This window comes from Buteo buteo, chromosome 9 (assembly GCF_964188355.1).
Source record: "Buteo buteo chromosome 9, bButBut1.hap1.1, whole genome shotgun sequence".
Lineage (NCBI taxonomy): Eukaryota > Metazoa > Chordata > Aves > Accipitriformes > Accipitridae > Buteo > Buteo buteo.
The window spans coordinates 28,533,649-28,557,125 of NC_134179.1; the positions used below are offsets into that span (position 1 = coordinate 28,533,649).

The window sequence follows — 23,477 nt, forward strand, 5'->3', positions numbered from 1 at the left end:
CAGAGCAGAGTATGGCCTTTTGTCTCCAGATGTAACAAAGCTGAATTTTCCACCCCTTGCAGTGTTTGACTTCCTGCAGCGAGGTAACATTTTCCTTGTGGTGAGACCAGAGTTACAGGGTTCAGCCTCCTGAAGCCCTTTCTGGACTTTGGCACTGCCGGTCCACGCGTGACTCTGACAACCTGAAAGGCATCTTGCGTGTATCCTTGCAGAAACCTGGAGGCATTCAGGCGGTCGTATCCATTCCTGCCGTGGTTATCCCAGGAGGATCCCCTCTGGCTGTTTCAAGGCAGTAGCTAGCATCCCTCTGAAGTAGCCGCTACCCAGCCTGTTTAGCTCATCGCCAGCAGGAGGTCCAGTTAACATTTTGCAATATTGGCGGTTCCATATGGAAACTACCATTCAGCCGCCTACATTTGAACTTCAGCTTTTTCCTTTCATTTAATTAAAACACAATCAAGTCAATTAGCTCATGACAGAGTTTCCCCAAAGTTAAACTCCAGATGTATGGCAAGGCAAAAGCATTCAGATGCCAATTCATTGTGCTGCTTGGAGGTAGATGATAGCTCTCCCATTTGTCAGTTTATCCACTGGGGATTAGTTGCATTTTTTCCCTTCCAAGCAGAAAATAAAAAGGGAGAAGGAAAAAAGACCCATCTTTCCATCTGGTTCTACTCAGGAAAGATTGATATTACATTACAGAATTTGAGATATTTATTGAAAATGACATTGGTAGTGTCAGAATGACTTCTAATTTTTAATCACCACGTCAAACATTTTACCATGCAGTGTCTTGAATATTTCCAGTAAGCTCCAGGAATAAGCAGCTTACCACACTCTATAGCAAGTTGATGACTTATTGTTCTTGTCACTAAATGGGGATAATATGCAGCTGCATAAACATGTTGATTTTTCTGGCATAGAATCCATGACTTCCAACTCTGTGCCCTTTGGCAAGACTGTATAGAAAATCATAACACTGTCAGAAGAGGTTTTGAGGTCTCAATAAACCAAGATGACTTTTGCAGCACATCCCTGCGGGGCAGCTGGGTGCAGAGAGGGGAAGAAAAAAAATAACTGTACTAGCTAACCGGTAGTTACTAAGCATAGAAATCATCGAGACCCAAATCCACACATAAGGTAGCTTTGAACTGAGGCCATTGCATTTTCTGTTGCATTTCTCAATTCATTTATGGTTAGATGCAGCAATATCCTGAGTCACCTATATTCCAACAAAAAGGTTATCCTCACACACTTTAAGGGTGAAGTGGTGATACCATGGTAATACTGCAATATACCCAATGCTAGTGAAAGCATTGGGTTCCAGTGCTGCCTTAGTACCTTGACATCATTGGAGCACTTGGTTCTGTGCCTTTTCCCCTCTTGATCGTGTTCCCCAGGGGGGTGAAGAAGAGGAGAGGCTGGAGGCAGACCTTTCCTTTGTCTGGCCACTGTGCAGCTGGGTGAGTCTTGGGAGACGAGTGAGTGGAAGAAGGGATTGCAACGTGAAAGGTGCAGCACCCAGAGGGGTGGGGTAAGAAGACAACTTGCTGCTCTGCTGGTACCGTCTTGTACTTAACAGCCCCGAGAAGGGATCCCTTAAATATATATCCCAGGGCTCCAGCAAGATTAGATCAGTTGCGGAGAACGGTGCTGGTGAGGGGAGTAGAGAGACAGAGGAAAGAAAAACCGCTTCTGACTACTCATTCGGAAGGTTTAATAGCATTGCAATCCTGCAATACTTTTTTTTTTAAGTATCAGAAAGATTCAAGTGGTATTGTACGTTCTCATCTAAAGTACAGCGACTCTTTTTCTTGTGGAAGGCCTATACTCATTGCATCACCCATGATGTATGTGAATTCCCATGTCTTTGCAAATGAGTGAACTTAGCTACCCGAGTATGGCGTCACATTTTCCTTGCTGTTCCATCTCTTACTCGTGGCTGAATGGCCCCAGAACTGCTTTCTGCAGAGGACCAGGACTCCCACTCCTGTTTAGGGTGTTCTTCTTTGGGAAGTGAAGGATAGTAGGTTTCAACACTATGTATTTGGGAAGGGGGAGGAACCCAAGTCTTCCACCTACCCTGTGAATGCTTTAGGCAAAAGCATGCTTGTTTTGCGGACTCATCCAGGTTGGGGCACGTGGTATGTGCCAGGCTGTGTAGCGCTGTCAGGGTCGTGGCTGGAGTGTCCTGGTACCCTGGCTGCAGCTGTGAGGCTGATTTGGGCTGCCTGTCCAGCCCAGTCACTGGCTCCTGCCCCGTGCCACAGCCCGCTCCTCGCCCAGCCCCGACACTTCGAGTGTTTGTAGGATTGTGCGGAAGACTGAATCACTGAAGTGGCCCAGATTAAAAATAACCTTTTAAAATGGGAAAGAGGGCGGAAGCGGGGAGGCATTTTTGGTCTGGGTCATTCAGAGATCTACTTGCGATGAAGCAAAATGAACAGTTGTATTTTTACAACTGAAGGGATGGCATATTTTTTTAGGGTGAGGAATGAGCAGATGGAAGTGCAGAGAAGAAACTTTCCAGGCTGCCTTCATCACCAAAGCCACTCTGCTGTGAAACTCCAGTATGGGATGCTGTTTTATGTGCAGAGAAGCAGAGAGATTTCAGGTAGTTTTAATGTCATGGATTATGGCATCTGTACCTGCAGAGTCAGGGAGCATCTGGTCAGAGTTTCTCAGGCTCCCAGTCGCACAACGTTTAACATACACACCTAAATTGTGCCTTATTTCTTTTCTTGGATGTAGCCCTAAACGCTTTTTACTCCAGGATCTCAAGAGTCTTTGTGACAAGAATAAACTAATTAAACTTTACTTATTAGCATTTATTCCAGTGTACTTGTTATCAGCGTGGAGTGCCTGAAAGACTAAATTGAGATGATTCATGTTCTTCATATCATGTGTTGTTGTTGGCCACACACACAACACAAAATTCCACTTAAAACACCATTCAGATAAGAATTATTAAACAGCAATTTTATAAGACATTCCCTCCTAGATTACAACAAATTCTATCTAATAAACTCTTTCTCATTGGAACTAAATGTAAATGTGGATGAACGTGAGAAAGAATCTTAAAACTATTCAGTTTCAGTAAAGGATTCTTCTACAGAAAAATCTTTTGAGTATACTCCTACTGTAGCTAGCTACTTAATTACTCAGGTTTGACCTTTTTTTTTATCATCAGTGACTCAGATTACTAGTAGTAAACTACAAGCAAGGAATTTTGATCTGTTAACTGTTAAAATATTTTTCTAGTATAAAAAAGAATAGCATAAGGATGTCACAGTGTGGGTTTTTCCCCCATATATCTTATATTACTCCTAGTATTCAGTCATGAGGTTAGGTTCTTCTACTGGCTTTCCACTTTCACTGCCAAGAGTGAAAATATACAGAAGTAAAAATACAGAACATCTTATGGCATAAATGTACCCCTCTTTTTCTGATCATGAATTTTCTTTAAGTCAAAGCTTTTAAAAAATGGTCTTACTACATTCTGGATTGGAAGGCCTGGAACCAGCAGCATCACAGCTCTTTACTTCAGAGGAATTTATATTAGACTTGCTTGAAATGATCTGATGGATAGTTTTTTCATGGCATTTTGCTTTTGTAAAGTTAGTTGTAAGTTCTTACCTGAAGGTGTTAGCGTGTGTCAGTGCTGACATGAACATCTCAGAGCTGACGTGTACCATGTCCCGGGAAAACTGTGGTGAATTTACACGCCTGCTTCAGCTGCACAACATCTCTAGAGATTATTCACAGCAGAAGAGTGTCTCCTAGGCAGCTACAGAGATCAGCGTTGCTCGTTGTAAGTAGCCTTCCTAGGATAAGATGTGTTCAGGCATTTCCATCTTTGGGTGTTCATAGGACAGTCGAGGTCATCCGTAGGCTGATCTAATCTTTGCTGGCTTCCCACAAGCTGGGGGAGAGGCTGTCTTTTTTGTATCCATCATCTAGCTCATGGCCTGTGCCAGCGTGATTTGGCTTCACGGTGTCTCAGTTAGTGTTGCTGTTAGTCTTTTACAGCAAGATCTCCTCTTCACGTGACATCAAAATGCATGGTTCATATACTCACTTCTTATTCTTCTTATGTACACTTTTTACCCTTCAGATGTAAAATCTACACCTAGGGCAAAGGACTGGAATATAACAACATAAACTGCAGGTAGTATAGTCGAAAGTCCTAATGTCACACTTATTAATGATATTTATTGAAGGCAATGAAGTGACTCACTGGCTTTTTGAAGATGGTGGGAAGAAGGCAGGACTTCAAGACAATGTACAAATAAAAGAATAACACAAGTGACCAAGCTCCTCTAATCTTGGAAAGCTTAGATGTTTCTTTTCATCTCGGTGAATATGGTTAACATTTATAATGACTAATAGAAGGTACATAAGCTCTCTGAGGTGAAAAATACAGTACTTTATTCTTAAATAGTACATGACCTATAAAGCAAATAGTGTAAATCTTAAACATCAATTTCCTGCTGAGTGTTGCAAAGATGAGAAGTAATAGCTTTTGAACAGATCTTTCCAGAAATGCTCTGGAACGTCATTGCTGAAATTGTTGGGGTTTTTTCCTAGGCATTTTATTAATTGGCAAATGTGGTACCTTATGATTGCTTTTGAATATAAATAAATCCTTTTTCCCAAAAATGTTACTTTATCTTAGATTATTTTTTAAATGAATCTATGATGTTTGGCCATGCTCATTGCTCCTTTCCAGATACATATTTGGGTCCTTTTTTTCAAATGAAGGAACAGGTACAAGGTCAATGGTTTAGTAAATTCCCAATTATGAGCACTTGTTGAACTCATTTAATAAATCAGCTCCTCATCTTTTATTGTCAGAAGGAATTAACGTTGAGTCCTGTTTTCAAAAGTTGCAGTCTTCACAAATAGAATTATTCACCACTATCTGGATTCCCTTTTTCATATGTTAGCTCATTTGAAGCAGCTAGAACGAGTATCATTATTTCAGAGTTAAATATTTTCAGCAGAGGGCAGAGCAGGGACTGATGCAAATCCATGTTTCTCTGTGGGGAGCTATTGGCCATAATCCTCCTCCATTCATGCTGGTAGGCACAGGAGGAAAAAATCTAGATGAGGCTTTTGTGAAAGTGGTTGCCTGCAGTAGACTGGTATCTACAACTCAGGAGGATTTGAAAAGATCTGTGTTCTAGTGTTTATAAAGACCATGCTGTCTATCACCAGGGTGCAGGCTCTTCACATCAATAACCCAGCCTTTCTAAGCCGTCCGGGATGAGAACATGGGGTTTGTCCCACTGCCTCCACAGGGCGGGTAGCCTTTCAATCTAATGAGCTGATGGACTGCCTCTGCCAGTGAGATAATGCTTGGCTCCCGTCCCAGGACAAAACTCTTCAGCCAATAGATCCTAGTGTCTTTTCTTCAGCACTTCACTTCTGATTCTTTGGATTTACTAGCTCAGATTTCACAGAGCAACCGTGTCTTTCCACATCCCTTAGCACCACGGGAATCTTGACTGGGAGGGTCCTCGGGAGGTCACTCAGCCCAGTCCCTCACTCAGAGTAGGACTATTACCAACAGTGGGTGAGGCCAGCCCTGGCTTGCCTGGCTGAGCTGCCAAAACCTCCCAGGACCTGCTCCAGCGCTGCACCACCCACCTTCTGGAAGTGTTTTCCTTACATCTCGCCTGACTCTTCCCAGCCATAAGCTGTGGCCCTTGCCCCTTCTTATATCAACTGGAATTGCCAAGATAAATTTAGCTCTCTTATCTTTGTAACTACCCTTCAAGTAAATGTACTCTCCCTTAGATCCACGGTTTCCAGCAGACACTTCTGTATTCCGTAGCGGATTGCACTCCATAGGCAGTGTCTGTAAGCCTAGACAAAAGTGCAATCCCTAATTCCAGGCAAGGCACCCCCGAAGGGGTCCTTCTGCTGTCCCATGCCTCTCTCTTTCTGCAGAGCTGCTCACTGCCTTTGGTGGTCTTCTCATCTCCAGCTCTCACCTGGCTTCTCAGGCTCTGTAGGGTGGCAGCTGGTTCATTTTAAGGGAGTCTTGTCTTAAACCTCCCTAAAGATCACCCTGTACCCTAGGGTGCACAAGTGAGGAAGCTGGGGTTTTGTACTCATGCAAGGGGTAGACATAGCCGAGTCCTTACCAAAATCTTGGCTTTTTACATTTGAAGTCCCTTTGCATGCCTTTCTTCCATCTTATCTCTGTGTTACAGACCAGAAAATACCCAAGGAAAACACTTAAAAGCTTTAAATTCCAATGCATCTGAATAATAGTAATTTATCCTGGAGATGTTTTCCATCTCTCTGTTCCATCTCTCTGACAGTACAGAATTTATGACATTTTATGGCATAACTCACTCAGATTTATTGATTTAAATGCTATCATTTTCATACAAATCTGTCTCTGGTTTTAGAATCATAGAATGGTTTGGGTTGGAAGGGACCTTTAAAGATCATCTAGTTCCAACCCCACTGCCATGGGCAGGGACACCTTCCACTAGACCAGGTTGCTCAAAGCCCCATCCAACCTGGCCTTGAACACTGCCAGGGATGGGGCATCCACAGCCTCCCTGGGCAACCTGTTCCAGTGCCTCACCACCCTCACGGTAAAGAACTTCTTCTTTGCATCTAATGTAAATCTACCCTCTTTCAGTTTAAAGCCATTATCCCTTGTCCTATCACTACATGCCCTTGTAAAAAATCCCTCTCCAGCTTTCTTGTAGGCCCCCTTTAGGTACTGGAAGGCTGCTGTAAGGTCTTCCTGGAGCCTTCTCTTCTCCAGGCTGAACAACCCCAACTCTTCATAGGAGAGGTGCTCCAGCCCTCTTACTGTCTTCGTGGCCCTCCTCTGGACCCACTCGAGCAGGTCCATGACCTTCTTATGTTGGGGTCCCCAGAGCTGAATACAGCACTCCAGGGGGGGTCTCATGAGAGCACAGTAGAGGGGGAGAATCACCTCCCTCGACCTGCTGGTCACACTTCTTTTGATGCATTGCAGAACACGGTTGGCTTTCTGGGCTGCAGATGCACGTTGCTGGGTTATGTTGAGCTTCTCATCAACCAACACCCCCAAGTCCTTCTCCTCAGGGCTGCTCTCAATCCACTCATCGCCCAGCCTGTATTTGTGCTTGGGATTGCCCTGACCCATGGGCAGGACCTTGCACTTGGCCTTGTTGAACTTCATGAGGTTCATATGGGCCCACCTCTCAAGCCTGTCCAGGTCCCTCTGGATGGCATCCCTTCCTCTGGTGTGTCAACTGCACTACACAGCTTGGTGTCGTCAGCAAACTTAACTTCATAGACTTCAATGAAGTTGTACAATGGAACTTTTTCCCCAGTACTTTATTTCAAAACATTGGAAGTAAAGTTTCTTGGACTCTGTTTGCATTACATCAGCTTTCTCACAGAAGAGATTTTTTTTATTTTTTTTTAGCATCCTGGATCAATCTAAAGTCTAGGATGAATATAGGACTCATTAAATGCCATTTGTTTGAGAAACAGAATAGTAAAATTGCACCACGATGTTATGTGTCTGAATATGTATCTTTTTAGCAGCTAGGACACAGGACCAGGATTCCAAGAAGCCATTTGGCAAACATAAAATTAAGCACTTAACAATTCTGTACCTCATATTTTCCATCTGTAAAATGGGGACAGTGATATTTCCTTCTTTGAATAGCACTTTCTGATTTAATGATCTATGATTATCATTATTACTGTTCAGAGTGGCATCAGCTCTGTTCCAAATTGGTTATAATTAGAATGTTTAGATGAATGAAAGCAATTACAGAGCCCGTATGCCGCAAACATTTAAGCTTGTGAATAATTTTATGTACGTAAGTAATCGCAGTTACTTCAGTGAAGCTGCTCACATGAATAAAATTAAGCGCATTTGAAGTGTTTGCAGGACCACAAATGGAAGGCTGTAAGAAACCTCAGTTCTTAAATAGAAATAAGTAATAGTAGACTTCTCAGGGAAATTTCTGGGAAATTTATTTTAACTGTATGCTACGGCATGTTGTGGAGTAAGTCTTAATTTGGTTCACAAAACTCAATGTTACAGCCATTGATGATAAATATTGGCTTTCGTATCACTCAATATGTTTTTGCAGAAAAGTAATCCTTCTTTAAATTTTGGCTATGGCTCAAAAGCTTATTGTTAAATACGTTTTGTTAATAAGAAGCCTGACTCATGGCAGGCAGCACTGTGAATGACTAATTACCAGGGATATCAAACAGACCTCTTTCCATTCCACTGCCAGAACGGTTATCTTTAGAGCTCGTTTAAGAAAGGATTCATTTCACTCAAAAGAAATAGTTTATGTTTTTACATTGCAAGGGTTTTGTTTTCTATATGATGACAGCTAGTTATTCAGCTTTACCAAGGATAGGGGAAAAAGTCACCCAAATACGTGTTGAAAGAAATTCTCCAGTAGTGATGGAGAATCGCAGAACTGTGCAGGTGTGCCAGATGCGTGTCATGAGAAGCAAGTTCTGGTCTGCTGCAGTTGAGGTGCTGAGCAGCAGTGAAGCCCAGGGCTAGCTGAGCTGGGGACTGGCTTGTGACCATGGGCTGCAATCAAATGCCCCTTGACTGCCTTCTGGAACAGAAAACACATGGACCCACACACAGCCTGTTGCAATCTGATAGTAGAGGAGTTCAGCTGTCGGGTACCATTTTGTTTTCCATCCTTCAGTTACCTTTACTTTTCTTGTTTATACAGTTGATGGTTTGGATAAGGCTTCGATCGCTAACTCGGATGGACCAGCCCCAGGATCCCAAACTCCCCCCTTCAAGAGGAAGGGCAAACTCTCCACCATTGGCAAAATATTTAAACCTTGGAAATGGCGGAAGAAGAAGACTAGTGACAAATTCAGAGAAACTTCAGCAGGTATGTCTGTGGCCCTTTGGTGGCAAATAGTAGAAAACACCGTGATGGCTTTGCAGTGTAATATTTGAAAAGCTCTTGGAGCTTGTTTGATGACAGGGATTATTTAGGCACAGTATTTGACATACAGAAAAACAGTTTGATCCTTGGCAAGGAAAAACCTAATCTTGTTCAGCTTCTGTCCTGAACCTATCACCAAAAATACACAGTTTGTTTACTATACATTATATATGATATTCTTTTTATGTTGACAGTACTCTTTTTTTTTAACTAAGAAACACTAGGCTCTATATTACATACCATCAAATGTGTTGGAAATGTCTCTGTGTCCTCCTAATATGTTGGTCACTTTGATTATGAAACAAGCCTTGTCTTCATGGGGACAGAATTTTGGTCTGTTCAGAGGGGAGAAGCAGACGTGGCCATGCCAGGCAGAAGAACGAGGATCACCTTTGTGACCACTGCCTTCATACAGACTGCTCTGCCCCTTCACTCCCCCATTGGCAAGGCTTGAAGAATGGTCTGAAATAAAAAGCTGTGATTGAATTCTGTTCCTTCTGAAAAAGGGCAATGTTGAGGGCTGGGATTCAGTTAGCTAAACACAGTTGCTTGGTGCCACCTGAGATGCTCTGGTGTGTCCTGGCTGCTCTCCCAGAAGGTTCTGCATCATATTTACCATCCCCATGCAGACATCTCCAAAACCCTGGGGCGTCTCAAGTGGCTGTAGACACCCACGTTTAGGAAACTGAGTACCACCCTGCATATATATGTGTGTGTGTGTGTGTGTGTGCGTCACAGCTCTGGCCAAGTTTTCTCCAGAAAAATCCCAACCTTCTGTTTTGGGATTCAGGCATTCGATGTTGTACTTTTCTAAACTTGAGTCTACTCAAGAGTCCAGTGAGGATCTGTGAGCTCTTCAGATTCATTACCACAGTGCAAGCCCTCTGTCTGCTGTCTTCCATGGCTCTAGGTGATAAAACCAAGACAAATCTCCTGAAGTGTCTTCAGTAGGCTCTCCTGAACTCTTAGGAGTACACTGCTTGACATTTTAAACCCATAGCAACCCCTGCCAATTACAGTGAGGAACTCTATGGTTTTGCAGTGTAACTTCTAAAACATGCTTTATTAACACAAAAGGCAAAAAGAAGTCATCTTCTCTGGTGTCTTCATCACTCCAGATACCAACTGAAGTTTTGGACAATCTTTTTGAGGTCTTCAAATCCTTCTCTCAGTCTCTCTCTTCTTTTTCTTCTTTTTTTTTTTTAAATTTTCCTGGGTAACCTGCGACAAAACCCCCACAATTTCTTCCACTGCTGCAATCAAAAAAATCCTCTCAGTCTTCTACCTCCTTTGTTGCTTCCAGTTTCCTTCAGCTTCCCCAGTACTTTTATCATATTGCTAGAGCGAAGTTATTTCTAGTTACTGTCTCCTGAATGTTCTGCAACTACTGTTGGACAGGTATGTGATTTTTATATGCAGTGAATTCTTCAGAATAATCACCATTCATAAGCTGTGTATACAGGTTCCCCAAACTGTCACAACATATTAGCATGTGTTAAATTGTTATGCCATTAAATAACAAGGCATGTGTCATTCTGCAGTTATTTTTTATAAATGAGTATGTGGTAAATTAATGTTAAATACAGTATTTCTTATGTTGTACTGTCTTTCTTTAGAGAACCTCAATCCAGTCTTAACAAGCGTGACACATCAATTCTTATAATACCGAGGCAAAGCATGTGTTCATATTTCTTTTACGAAAGGAGGAAATTTGGCACAAAGAAATTAAGGTCAACATTTCAAAAAGTGCCTCCTCAGTTGCTTGCTTGTACTTAATTTGCCTATCTTGTTTATGATGGTGTGGTCCCTCAAGTCCTTTCAGGGGTGTGGAGAACCTACGGTTCCCATTGGCACTGACTTCAGATGGAGTTATTCAGGACAATTTATCTCAAGGTGAGCACCTGAAAAATGGAGATGCCTAACAGTAGATATAATGGACAAGAAAACACTAAATAATCTCAGAACTGTAATGAAAATCAAGCTTTAAAAATATGCTATAGATACAAATAGGCTAACTTTGAGTCACAAAATACCTTTTTCAGGTGCCATACAGCTACACTAGTTAGTGATAAGGGTTGTTATTTCTATCACTGAACCTTGCTGCATTTAAATACCTAGACCATCAGAGCTAAGGTACTATTAACATTACAGCAGAGTATGTGAATCATTTTACATTCTGAGTCTGATTTTGCCACTGTGTGCTCCCAATGCATAGCTGTATTTATTACTCTTAAGAAGGAGGTAATTATTGGGAAGCAGTGTCCATCTTAGCTACCTCAAAACTAATTTTCAAGTGATTATTTGTCTTCCCAGTTCTCTCAGCTGTGTCTGTTCAATTCCACTGCCTCCTGCATACTGGCACTAGTTTTGTGATGAACGGATCACAAACCTGATGCAGCTAAAACCAAATCCAGCAAAACATAACAAGAAGTAGTTTTTACTCTTTACCTCTTGGATTTGTGTTGTAGCATTGTGATGACTATCAATAAAGCACGCTGAAGCAGAGAGGAAAAACAGCCACTCTTTTGGATGACTTCTTAAAATTCAGACAACCTGATTTTTTTCATTTCAGCTGTGGTTTTGCAGCACTGCCTTTCAGATCTGGAAACTAAATAGAGCTCCCTGTCTTTTTTTCAAAGTTAAAGCTTTATTTTGTGATCAATCTTGTCTTGAAAATGGAGAGCACTGGTGTGCAAACAGAAATCCATAAAAATTAGGAGAATTTGCACTAGAAATTGGCAGAAGAACAGAGATGGTGGTGAAAGATCACTAGAGTCGATAGATCATGTAAGTGGGAGCTCTTTTGGTCAACTGAATACATGGTTATATATAAGTATGTATTGAAGAATGGAAGTTAATTATCTGCACAATGAAGTATTTCTGTAAATGGTATAGCGGATGGGAAAAGCGCAGTGCAGGAGGAGATAACACTTAGTTGACTAACTGAAGTCCCTGTTCTAAGTCCAGTCACAAGACTCTGTATTTAATAGTCCTTTATGGCAAAAAAAGCAACTAATGCAATTGATTCACTAAGTGCTTAATGTATGTTGTGTATGTAGAAGTACTATCTTCTATATAGACTTTTAAATTATCCTGAAAAAACGTTCATTTTTTACTTCATGGTTTAGCTAGCATCCTGCTGGATAGCCATGTAGTACATACCAGCCTTTTATACAATAAAGACTGCTATTGTATTTAATAACATAATGTAAAACAGCTAATAAAACACATCATTCTAATGCTCTGAATTATATAAACTACAGTATTTCATTGCCTATAAAGTTTGTGAAGAGTAAATATGAAAAATTTAATGCGTGTCTTGGTGAACAGAACTTAAGATGTTATAGAGGAGGTTTGGGAACTTCTGATTTTTTTTATTATTCAGTAGATTGATATTTTTTTTTTCTCTGAAGAGTACATATGCTCTATTTTTAATAAGGTTCTGCTTATCCATCCTGCTACACTGTAAAATTTGATTTATTTAGGTGGCATTATACAAAAGTAGTGACATAGGGAATTAATTTCATGTTTTCAAAACTTTTGTATTATTTTGTACATTCAATATATTGACCTGTATTCGTGTGTCCCAGTTTACATGCATTTTGTCAACCATCACAATATTTAGTGCTTTTTTTTTTTTACTTAAAGTGAAACTCTAGGAGTTATGTAATATCTGAAAATCTTGACTTTCATCTCAAAAATAGCAAGACTGGCTCTCTAAGATGGGGAGATGAAAAGAAAGTAAATCTGGACAATATCAGTTCTAAGAGGTCTAAAAACAAATGAAAGGCTCACAAATTATTTTCCCCCTGAATTTCATATGAGAGTTTTACCCTATCGTGGTTTAACCCCAGCCAGCAACTAAGCACCACGCAGCTGCTCATTCACTTCCCCCCCACCCAGTGGGATGGGGGAGAAAATTGGGAAAAGAAGTAAAACTTGTGGGTTGAGATAAGAACGTTTTAATAGAATATAAAAAGAAGAAACTAATAATGATAACACTAATAAAGTGACAGCAGTAATGATAAATGGATTGGAATATACAAATGATGCACAGTGTAATTGCTCACCACCCGCTGACCAACGCCCAGTTAATCCCCGAGCGGCGATTCCCCGCCCCCACTCTCCCCAGTTCCTATGCTAGATGTGACGTCCCATGGTATGGAATACACCGTTGGCCAGTTTGGGTCAGGTGCCCTGGCTGTGTCCTGTGCCAACTTCTTGTGCCCCTCCAGCTTTCTCGCTGGCTGGGCATGAGAAGCTGAAAAATCCTTGACTTCAGACTAAACATTACTTAGCAACAACTGAAAACATCAGTGTTATCAACATTCTTCTCATACCTAGCTCAAAAACATAGCACTGTACCAGCTACTAGGAAGACAATTAACTCTATCCCAGCTGAAACCAGGACAATGCCTTGTGGCGCTCTAAGATGTAACCTACAAATTCAGGCATTTGGCTATACAAAAGTGGCACAAGAAGAGTTCCCAGAGCTTTTATGTTGAGAAAGAAGAATGTATCTAAGTATTGACTAATGTCCACAGAGTGAAGATTTGGTGTACCCCTTCAAGGCAAATATAGTTTATAGTCTTGCTTAGGTATTACTGACGTTTACCATCCTATCTACATACAAGATAAATGTTTTCTCCCAAGCCTGGCTGTACTTTTCGACCTACGCCAGCAGAGTAGTACTAGTAGTGCTTATAGGAGTGGACCAGAGTATGTCATTTATGTGTTGACTTTCAGTATCCTCCTGCAGTTCCTCCTCTGTCTCAAGCAGCGGTGCAGATGACCTCCCCATGTATTTCCATATAGATAATAATAGGGATAAATCGTACTGTTCTGCAGCACTAAGGGTAAGGCTTGTGTCTGCAGAAATCCCAGAAACAGACAGGATGCCGGCCCCCGCTGCACCATGAATAAGCTATAGCTTTTCAGTGCAAATCAGGTTAGCTTGTAGTGAAAACATATCTTTACATGCTTGAGGACTATTTCCCTGTCAGGAAGCCCCAGAGTTATAGGGAGATACTAATTTGCTTTTAAACTATGTATGTAAGGTATGGAATCACTTATGTTTGTGTATGTGCTTCATGTGAGGCTGGAATTTGAAATTAAAAGTAGTTTGGATGGCATTCATCCTGCCTCAGATGGTAGTTTGGCGGGGGGGCAGGGGATAAAAAAATAGTTATCCCTGTATTTCTTGAGGAAACAGACCCAGGACCAACGGGGACTGAGAAGATGCATTTAATTGGCAAGTTGCCCCTTGTTGCATGCTGACTGACGCAGGAGAAGAAACTTGCTTATCTAACTTGAGAAAGAAATGGGAAAACATCCATACAAAATAAAAATCCTACAGGAAATCCTCTTCCTCAGACCACTCGATCAGAGGTGTATTTACAGTACGGAACAGGGCTGTGTATGTACGTATGCGTGCATGCATCTTGGATGCAGGAAGCCCATTTCCTGCCCTGAGATCATGGGAGACAGTACAATGATAGTCACATTTACTGCCTATTCTTGTAACAGGGCTACAACTTGATAATCTGTATGCAGCTGAAGAAAGAGTTTCTTCTAAGACAGAATGTGGGCTATTGGAAAGAATTCTTGTTGCTTTCTCTGGATTTTCAATAAGCTTTTGGAAATAGGTTCTTGCTACAGCTTTGCCGGGGCATGTACCATGTAGCGTTTTCACAAAATCTCACATGACTGTCTTATGCTAGCAACTAAAAGATGTTCATAAACAGCAAATACCACAAACATCAAAAAAAAGATGGAGGACTAGATGTGGAAGTATTTGTGCCGATGTGGGAATGATGGTTGGCTTTTTTTCCTTCAGCAACATATTTTCCATGCTGTATCTCAGAAAATCTGTTCTCTGGGCACTGCTTGTATACTTTCTGCCTAGAGGGCTTTCAAAATTAAGTAAAAACAAACAGAAAATGGCATCATCTCAAGGGTTTCTCCCCTCTGCAATGTTTTGCTGTGAAGGATAAGAAGGCAGCAGTTTGTGTCTTGGCACGAAGCAGATGCCACTTCAAAGCTCCACTGCAAGAGTATATGCAGACAGGGAGCAGAAGGCAATTTTAGCTCTTACTAGGTCAGAGAAAAATTAAAAATCGGAATTCTCTCAAGCTTTTCTTGGAAGAGCAAAACTAAAGACTGGAGAATATCCAGAATCTCACAGCACTCTTTGAGTCAGAGAATGGGTTTTAAGACTGCCTGAGGTTTGTAGCTGCTAAATATCACTAAGCAGTCTCTTTTGTGGGGGTAGGGAGGGAAGGATGGAAACAATGGAAACTGCTTTTTGAGGTAAACTGTTCTTATGGTTAGTGATACTGTTGTTTGTATTGGGCTAAAAATGCAGATGTTTGTGGGAACCCTTGGACGAGTAAGATTTACTCAAGTAAATGAGGGCTGCATACAGTGTGATAAAGTCATGCTTTCTGACAGTTACACCTGAAGTCAGGGCAAGCTTTGCTTTTGACTGCAGCAGAGGAAAGATTTTGACGTGGGATTTTTTTGAGTCTGCTGGAGCATGATGTCTGAGAGTGGAGCCCGCCTCACCTCAGACTTCCTCAGCTGGCAGGGACTGATAACCAATTCTACTCACAGTCAGGACTGACTTGTTTGTGTAATCGATCTCAATACATCCATGTATACAGGTGGAGAAACTGTTATTTCTATTTTATTATTGCTTAATGTTATGAACAATATGTTGCTGTTAATGTTGAAATGTTATATATATTCACACTTTTGTATACAGAAATATATATCTATATATCATATATATCACAGACATATGTTAAGATATATTTATTGACAGATACATATATACACGCATTATTATATACACATATGACAGAAAAGACTTGTAGTAATAACATCAGCTGGTCACTCAGCTTAAGAATGTCCACACGATGGTGGTACAGCTAACAGTATTTATCATATATGTGTTCCAGGATAGTACTAGTCATCTACTCCTGAGTGAGGAATAGGTAACAACTTGTAAGATCAGAGATTGCCAAAACGATGATCAGCAGGAATAGAGAGACAAAGGTGTGCTTATGGGAGAAGCAAATGGGTAGCGTATTGTGGCAAGTTCTACTAGAATAAGAAGGAAGAGAAGAGAGGTAAGTCTGGAAGCCAAAGATAAGAAGTTTGAACTTCTTCAAGTGAAGGAGAAAGACCCAGATGATGAAGGCATGACAGAGGTCCTGAGAGGAGGGAGCATGCCAAGCAGGACAATGGTGGAAGCACCAAATTATGGTCCTTTCCCTGTGCTGAACTCAGGAGACCGAACTATTTCTAAGGTGACAAATAGTGATACCTATCCCAGGTGGTTCAGGTAGATGATAACTGTTTCTACAGTTGTCTATGCCATTAGCTCAGCAGCAGATGGCCAATACTCATAGCTTCACTTCTTTTGATTAGGTATTTTGAACCATAAGTAGGCAATTCAACTAGAATTCCTATGCTTTGGGTGGGTTGGTTGTTTTATTTATCACAATTTTAGTGTGGGAAATTACATCTGAAAGGGTACCTCAAATAAAACACTTAATGAATGTCAGCATGTTTGATAATATGACTTTATCTTTCTATGCCATAAGTTGCCTATCTATACAGTGATGATAACACCTTTGCATCTCACATGGGCATTGAGGAGAAGAGCATGCTGGTTTTTGTTCACTCAGCTGTTGGGGTGACATTTGGGAAAATTAGGAGTTTTCTGTTCAAATTAAGGTTTAGATTGTTCCTTAGATGAGGTCTGGGCCATAGAGTGGAAGGTAGGGTTAAAAATTTAGGCAAAGAAACCATTCATTGAACACAGTGCAGTCTGTATCCTAAATGAGGCAGGGGTGGCAAAGGTAAAATATATAACAAGCAAATAAAAGGTGTACCATCTGCACACCCATCAACCTTCATTCAAACACTTCCTGACTTCTGAATGCTTGACTTTGTAACTCTCTTATTGTAAGAGAGTTTACTGAAATATAACAGTAGTCAAATGTGATTAGCTCAACTGAATGGTTTGAAACCCTTAAAGCTCAGTACAATTGGGCTGTGATAATCAAAATACTTGGCTGTGTAAATGTGAAATGTATTGTATAGTCCAAAGTCTGTAATAAGCAATAAATTGTAATGATGAGTCCACCCTTGCTAAACAGCACCCAGTATAGGTTCAAAAGTAGACGGGCTACTCATTCCTCTTATACAAGGGGACATATTTTTGGTCACTTTGATTTAGATTAAAATTCTACCTTTTTCCTTGTAGGAATTAAAATTATGATACTCATAGTGAATACTAGCATGATTTCTAATGTTCTTTCCATGGGCCAAATAATATTTTAAATAAATTATCTTTTCAAGCTGAATTAACTGAGCTTAATTGGTTTAAATAAAAACACCACTCATCGCTAGCATTTTAGATGATGAAGGATTGGGGCTTAAGCTTCTTATCTGTTCATAAATTTTCTAATCTGTGAAATGGAGATAGATATGTCTAAGGGATGTTATGAAACCTATGTAATGTTAATAAAATGCTTTGAGGTCTTCTAGTGAAAGTGTAAGGAGTTATTGTCATTTAATGCCAATTGACAGTTTCCATGATAATTAATTTGATAGAGTTGTTAATTCAGTGTTGTAGAACTGAAAAATCATCCTGAAAACTAGAGAGAGACATTGATGGGGGGTCAGATTCAATGTTCTTGAAATTGATGGAAAGAACATCATTGTTTTCAAGTGGTATTGGATTAAGTCCCACAAATAAATGTATGAGAGATCATCTCAATTCACTGTACTCAAGAAAACAGATGTAAAAAGGAAGCAGAGAGGACAAATAGTAGGAAGTAAATAATACTTGTGAAGCTGAAATAAGAGATTATTTATATTGACAGCAACAAAACAGGTATAAAGCATGTATGTGAAGTGTTCATCCTTGGGGTCTGCGTCAAAGGAGATTTCACTCTGTATGTAAATACACCTGCTTTCTAGAAAGATTAAGACTCTCCATCCATGCCTGCCCACATAGTCCTCTGACTTCATGGCCCCCCATCTCTTTTAAAGCAGTCTTTGTGGGACTGAGTGTTCACCTACATTAAAAACTCTTTGCAAGAATAGGGCACGCTCCTGTGCTTTGTTTGCCCTTTCAATGTGTGACACACAGTTGCAAGGCATCTACTTTCAAAAATAATGGGGAAGAACTGGAAGAGCTCCTGAGTAATTTAGGATTGGGACCCAAGGCAGTCTAACCTGATCTGAGTTTGGGCTACCACACTCTTTCCAAGGAGGCTTGCTTATACTGGGAGTCTATACTTGCAGCCACACTCACGGGCTCCTTCATATTGTCAGATGTGATTTGAACACCATGAAGGTTTGACCTTTAACGGGCAGATCCCACAAAATGCCTGAGTATATAAACACAGACCTAATGCCAACTTACATGTTCTTGAGCCAGTACTGTGTTTGCATTCACAGGCTGTTGATCTCCCAGGCATGGGTAGCTTGAACTGGACTGGTGAAAATGGTTACTGCCCCCAGTTCTTCTGCCAGGAGTTGGTGCTATTTTGTCAGGGAAGTGCATCCCCTGTGGAGCACTTGCTGAATCCCTGCACTTTGCAGCCTGAGGAATAAACCTGGTGCTGTAAAATTGAGAAGTGCCGAATCTGCTTCATCTTCTGTTCACCCATCCCCTTCCCTGGCACAGAAGGGGAGTGGGAAGCTGTGAGCAGTGATGCCTTCAGGCGTCTCAGGTCAACCAGCCCGGTTGTGAATCAGCAGCCAGAGTTACCTGCTGTGGGGAAAGATGTTTTGCTGCGTGTGGAGGGTAACTTTCTTAGAAGAGCCAAACTGCCTCTCTCCATGCCTTCACGGGAGCCATCCCTTCACCGTATGGCTGTTCACTCCACCTGGGCTGGCGCAAGTGAGATTGACAATACTTCTTGCAGTATTTAATCTGCATACAGCAATTAGACTGGCCCAAGAGAGTAATTGGATTACCAGAGTGTTCGAATTCGTTGAGGAGATAAATAACCCTATCCCATAGCATTAATAGGATGGAGTCCAGCACAGCTGAAGCTTTGCCGTATGCCCTCGGCTTGAGCTCCAAACGTCATTTGGGTTTTGATGTCCATTTGTAAACAGAATCAGGATGGGAGATTAACTTTTTCTAACAGTGAAGACAGGATTTTATAAGCGATGCTCACATTTTATGGGCCATGCACCATGGTTCCACGGATCATTGCAGTGACCTCCCAGATCACTGACCGAAATTGTATTGGTTTGGGGGTGGGATGCAGTAGGGAGCTATTCTATTTTGCCATCTGTAAATGCTTTTCCCTATAAAACTATTCAGCATTTTTCCCATGGGAAGTAAACATAATAATTAGAATGCTTCATGTCACAGTCTTTTTTTGTGTGTTGTATGCTGCTTTTTTTTAACCTAAAAACAGGATGCTGCATTTTTTTCCATGAAAGCAAACAAGCCTGGACAAGGATGTTATTGCCTTTTACAACACAACTTTCTAGTGTCGGTTTAAGGTTATTTTTTTCCTTTAAGACTGTTTGCACGTGACAAGGTCTGCTCTGTGAGTTGTTTGCTCTGAGCAGGATTTGTCTCTCCCAACTCAAAACATCTACAAAGCAGATGGAGGTATCTCCAGCTGAGCTAGTCAACCCAGTCAATGGGAAAGAGGTGCTTTTACATGTTAAATGCCTATGCTAGGATGAGTTCAGTTTCACTCTGGAAGTACCTTTTTCCATTGACTATAAAAGAAGCCTCATGGAGCCTTGCTCAGCTGAAGATACTGGATCATACGAATATTAATATGAAATTGTGGGACAATATTTTCAGAGACCATCCATGAAAACCCAGACCACTTTTCCTGCAGAATCTGAGGAAACAAGATTTCTCAGGGTTTCTATAAAATAAAAATCTTTTTCTACATTTTTCACAAGCATCAGCAGTATGAGAATAAATCTATTCTTAACTGTGCTTTTTCTTTAGTGTTGGAAAGGAAGATTTCGACAAGACAAAGCAGAGAGGAGCTGATAAGAAGGGGAGTGCTGAAGGAAATGCCCGAGCAAGGTGATAACACATTAACTAGAATTTAGCTCCTAAATGCTAAACATGGATGATAAAACTACTATTGCGTTGTTTCCATGTAGTATAAATAGGTATGAGGAGACAAAGCTGAGGAGTGTGAGAGGTAATTTGGGCCAGCTGACAAAGAACTAACATTGGAGTCGAGAGATTTGTATTCTGTAACTGCTCCTGCCATCTGACTTCTGGTCTTATCCTTAAATATTTTGATGCTCCCTGTAAATTGTGTGACTCCTGTGGTTCCTACTTATTGTTTGCCGGAATTTTTTGGAGTTAATGATTAACCTATTTTTTGAGTCAAGGTCTGCTGTCTAAAGCAATTGGAGTATAATATGAGAAATTTTGGCTGAAAAATTAGAGACTTTGGGACCCCAAGCAAATCAATAGCATCTATTTCAGGTTTCAAAAAGTACCAGTGCTGGGATCATACAGATCCCATCACTATCACACGGACCACATTCACAAATGGCACAAACATAAAACTGCAGGGAAGACACCACTTGTTTCAGAATGCTGTAAGGTTTAGTAACTGGTATTAACCAGAATTTGTGTTTTGAAACACATGAGTAAACCATGGTTAACAGCTCTGTGCTGCATCTAATTATGCTTTTAGTGGTATTCTTGCTGAAATTATTGATCTTCTATAAATCTAGATCAAATAAAAGTCAAGTGAGTAAAATTATTTTCTGTAGCTTAAAGTTAAACCATTTGTCATTTTATCAAGGAGTCTAAGAATTCCATGATTTCCAAAAATATTTTTCTCCTAGAAGTTGTATTACTCTGCCTGAGCTGAAGAAGCATGAAAGTATCAATGTGTATGGTTCATATTGTACACATTGATATTTAGAAGTAAAGGCCTTGTTTGTTGACATGTGACATCACTTGTCTTTACAGTGTTTTGCTAATTACCAGACTATGATATTCAACATAGCTGGCTTCTGAACTTGTCTCTGCCACTGTCTTTAACTTAAAACAACACATGTAAACTCTCCATTCCTCAATTTGTCCATCTGTGAATTTGTTACATTTTTTGCTACATGCTTTACTGGGGAGCTGCCTGACCTTGTCCATTGATGGTGGGAAATTGCATTTAGACTGCTGGGGCAGTTAATGAAATATGTTAACCTTTCAGGTTGGTTACAAATAGTCTGAACAGAAATACTATCATTTGTGCTAAGCGTATGCTTTGGTCTTCAGTGTCCTTGACCCTCTATTCCATTCTTAAAAGGGCATGGGACTTTGGATCCCTTATGGAGATTGAGCAAAGTGAGAAGAGGACATAAAGATGAACAAATTTCTTCTCTTCCTCCTGTCTTAAGAAGGCCATCAATCCAGTCTGTGTTGCCTTCATCACATTGTGCTTCATGTCTGATGAAAATTATAATTTTTAAGAAGCATTTTGAAAGAATACAGGATTGGTTTGAAGGTGCTAAAAATGGAGATATAGGAAACTCGGTGGTCGAGAAGTGTGAAGGTAGTTAGAAGGAATGACTATGGAGATGAAAGCTAGATGAGGAAATTACATGGAGTCTTGAAATGTGAAAGGTAAGAAATGTGAAGAAGTGACAGTATTTCACGCGGGATGAAGAGCAAAGTGGAAAGTGGCAGGTGCCACTTGGAGGCAGGAGGTGTTTGCAGAACCATGACATGAATAAGAGGTGGGGGTGCCACATGTGGAGGCAGAGAGGAAAGAATGGATTTATGAACATCTGGAAGAGAGAAGCTGAAGAAACTCAAATGTTGTGGTAAGGTAAGAAGGAAACTTTGTGCCACTGTCAGCTATAGTGAATCAGGCAAGGTTAAGAGGGGAGAACTTAGTTTTTACAGATTAAGTTGAAGTTAGTGCGTGAGTGAGAATGAAACCATCAGCTTAACCCATGGAGCACCCCAAGGTGGTAAGAGAGAGGCTGCGTAACTGTGTTCAAACCAGGGAAGGGCCAAACATCCAAGTCTGATAGCACACAGCAAGGAAGAGAAGGAGAAGAAGAGAATGGAATTACCACAGCTAATGAAGAATCAGTGGGAGGAACCGGAAGAGATGCCAGATAGATTTGCATAATTTTTGGGTGGACAGCAAGAGAATCCTGCAGAAGTAAACCAATCATCTATGTGAACTGCAAGTGGGGTGAGAGCAGTAGAAGGATTACAAGCCTTAGAAATTACCAGAGAAGAAAATCAGCAACTTTAAAATGCATGGGACAGAGAACAGAAATCAGTAAATAAGGGAAGAGAGAAAGCTGCGAGCCAGCAAGAGTATGTAGCATTTTTCAGGAATATAGAGATAAATAGGGAAGAGAAAGAAGTTTTTTTCAGGATTAACACACACACACCCCCATAGCTAAGGTAGTCTGGATAAGTGAGTAAAATATCATCAGAGCTGGGAAAGAATTTGACTTGCAGAATTTAATAATGGTATGATACAGGAAGACTTCACCTTGGTTCTTAAGACTGGATAATGACTTTGTGACCTATTTTATTCATTAACTGGGCACGCATATTCTGAGAACTGTCTGAATTCCTGGCTGATTTACCTACTGGGATGCGCCACAGTAGTCCTGCAATTCTGCCCCCTAATTGTCCAGATTTTGGGCATATTGGAACACATTGCAGCTCCATTGTGGTCCATGCACACGTTTCTTTCTTTGCTGTGTAAACCAAGAAGCAGGGAGGAAGAGAACGGGATGCTAATGCGTACAGACACGAAGCTGGACCTGAAAACTCACATGCGCTTCCAGGCCCCCTACTGCAGAGGTGTCCACCCAAAGCCTATGGAAGCCCTTAGAGTTCCTTTACAGAGTTACTTTTCAGAGCAGATCTGCAGCCTGATGTTTCACATTTCAGTAAGTCTTTCTGCTTTGCTTCCATGGAAACTTGAAGGCAGAGGGATGCTGTGTGTTGTTAGTAGGTGCTAAGGAAGCAGTTAAACTAGGCACTAGCTTTTTAATTTTCATTTCAGATGGTGATGTAACAGTAAATTTTGAAACTTCAAATGGACACACCATAGCCATTGGTGAAGAAACCATACAGGAAGAAAATGTGGTAAAAGCCAGTGGAGATAACGGTACTTTATCAGAGAAAGTATCAGCATTGGAAGGAAAAAAAGAAGATCAAAAAGGTAAATGAACACATTCACAAATTGTTTTTCACCTACTTAAAATACTAACATGTTCTTCCATTAGCACCAATACATGCTGTGAGTTCTGTTCTGCCATAAGGATGCCAGCAGAACCTGCTGAGAAGATAAGGCTTGTGAAACACCAGTATTTTGTCACCAGTAGGCATTCCTTCTGCTGTGGATGTTGTAAGGTCATAAAGAGAAGCACAGTCTGAGCATGAAAATGTGTGCAGGGATGTTTGATTCCTAAATTCAGCGTGAGCCTTTCCTTGTAGCCATGGGCAAGCTTTGGTTTCAGGTTTTCCTTTTG

At 40.9% G+C, this 23,477-nt stretch overlaps 1 protein-coding gene across 2 annotated transcripts in view; it reads left to right on the forward strand.

Annotated features, from left to right (window-relative positions):
• The window catches only part of PHACTR2 (phosphatase and actin regulator 2), an 83,639-nt gene that overhangs the window by 22,533 nt on the left and 37,629 nt on the right, over positions 1-23,477 (forward strand). For both annotated transcript variants that reach the window (XM_075035888.1, XM_075035889.1), the window contains exons 2-4: positions 8,730-8,897; positions 19,957-20,037; positions 23,009-23,167. In XM_075035888.1, the coding sequence (XP_074891989.1) occupies positions 8,730-8,897; positions 19,957-20,037; positions 23,009-23,167 (408 nt within the window). The remainder of the gene's footprint in view (positions 1-8,729; positions 8,898-19,956; positions 20,038-23,008; positions 23,168-23,477) is intronic.